The 1,464-nt window shown below is 53.9% G+C and overlaps 1 protein-coding gene across 1 annotated transcript in view; it reads left to right on the top strand.

Annotated features, from left to right (window-relative positions):
• Window positions 1-677: 677 nt before the first annotated feature.
• The window catches only part of LOC102882124 (E3 ubiquitin-protein ligase RNF167), a 997-nt gene continuing 210 nt past the window's right edge, over window positions 678-1,464 (top strand). Inside the window, 2 exon segments of the mRNA XM_025043530.1 lie at window positions 678-1,462; window position 1,464. The exon segment at window position 1,464 is cut by the window's right edge and continues 210 nt beyond it. Coding sequence (XP_024899298.1) covers window positions 681-1,462; window position 1,464 — 783 coding nt within the window. The 5' untranslated portion in view covers window positions 678-680.

The raw sequence follows: 1,464 nt of genomic DNA, 5'->3' as shown, positions 1-1,464 counted from the left end.
GGACTCACACGTGTAGATACTAATGTGCATTCTCAAATCAGATTCATCTCCCACAAAACCTACATTAAAATTAATAAGCTAGAAAAAACTCAGCTTGGTCTGCTTGTGCTCGGGACGGAGCAAGCCAGGCTGGCCAGTTAGATCTCTCGCAATAGACACAGCAAGACGTCAGTTGGTGGGAGGCAGGGGTGGTGCGCACTCTCGCGACACAGGACGGAACCGCGGTGGTGGTGGCGGCTGCGACCAGGGGGAGGAGGACAGGACCGGAAGTCCATCATCTTTGAGCGTCCAATGTTGGAAACGCCTTGACTTTCTTTACCGGAAACCGTTTTTCAGGGAATGGGAAGACGTCCTCTTGGCTCGAAGTCCTGCTTCCTTGAGCTCCCCACCCTTCCAACAGTTTTCCTGGCACCTGTCCTTGCCTCCATCCCCTTTCCCCGTTTTAGCTTTATACCAGAAAAGGATACTTTCAGTGTCTCAGTCCCAGCTCCACTAAAAGGGTTGAATATCTTACTCTCCAAATCTGGGTTCCTCCCTCGTGCCCCTATGTAGCTGGGAAGTGAGACATGGGGGTGACTGGTCCCCTGGTATCCTGAAGGAGGGGCAGAGAGGGCACAGAACTCCCTTCTGCTCCTGCTGCCCGGAAGTGCCTCCCAGCCTGTCCCCTCCCTCCTGCTGCTATGAATCCTTCAACATCCCTACTTCCTGTGGTCGTGGCCACTATGCTTTGGGGAGCAGCCCCCATCTGGGGGCTCATTCGAGCGACTTCAGATCACAATGTCAGCATGGACTTCGCAGACCTCCCAGCTCTCTTTGGGTCGGCCTTGAGCCGGGAGGGACTTCAGGGGTTCCTTGTGGAGGCCCACCCAGCCAATGCCTGCAGCCCCATTGCTCCCCCACCCCCAGCCCTGGTCAGCGGGCCTGTCTTTATTGCACTACTTCGAAGATACGACTGCAGCTTTGACCACAAGGTCCTGAACGTCCAGAAGGCTGGGTACGGTGCAGCTGTGGTGCACAACGTGAATTCCAATAAACTGTTGAACATGATGTGGAGTAGCGTGGAAATCCGGCAGCAGATCCGGATCCCATCTGTGTTTATTGGGGCGAGGAGCTCCGAGTACCTGCGTGCCCTCTTCCTCTACCACAAGGGGGCTCAGGTGCTTCTGCTCCCAGACAACAGCTTCATCTTGATCTATTACTGCCTCATCCCTTTCACAGGGATTGTGGGACTACTAATCTTGACTGGAGCGGTGATGTTACTTCGTTGTATCCAGCACCAGAAACAGCTCCAGCGAAATCGACTGACCCAACAGCAACTGAAACTGATTCCTACACATGACTATCAGAAGGGAGATCAGTATGACGTCTGTGTCATCTGCTTGGACGAATATGAAGATGGGGACAAGCTGAGGGTACTTCCCTGTACTCATGCCTATCACAGCCGCTGTGTAGACCCTTGGCTCA

The sequence above is a fragment of the Pteropus alecto genome, unplaced genomic scaffold (assembly GCF_000325575.1).
Source record: "Pteropus alecto unplaced genomic scaffold, ASM32557v1 scaffold152, whole genome shotgun sequence".
Lineage (NCBI taxonomy): Eukaryota > Metazoa > Chordata > Mammalia > Chiroptera > Pteropodidae > Pteropus > Pteropus alecto.
This window is presented reverse-complemented; position numbering and strand designations above follow the sequence as displayed.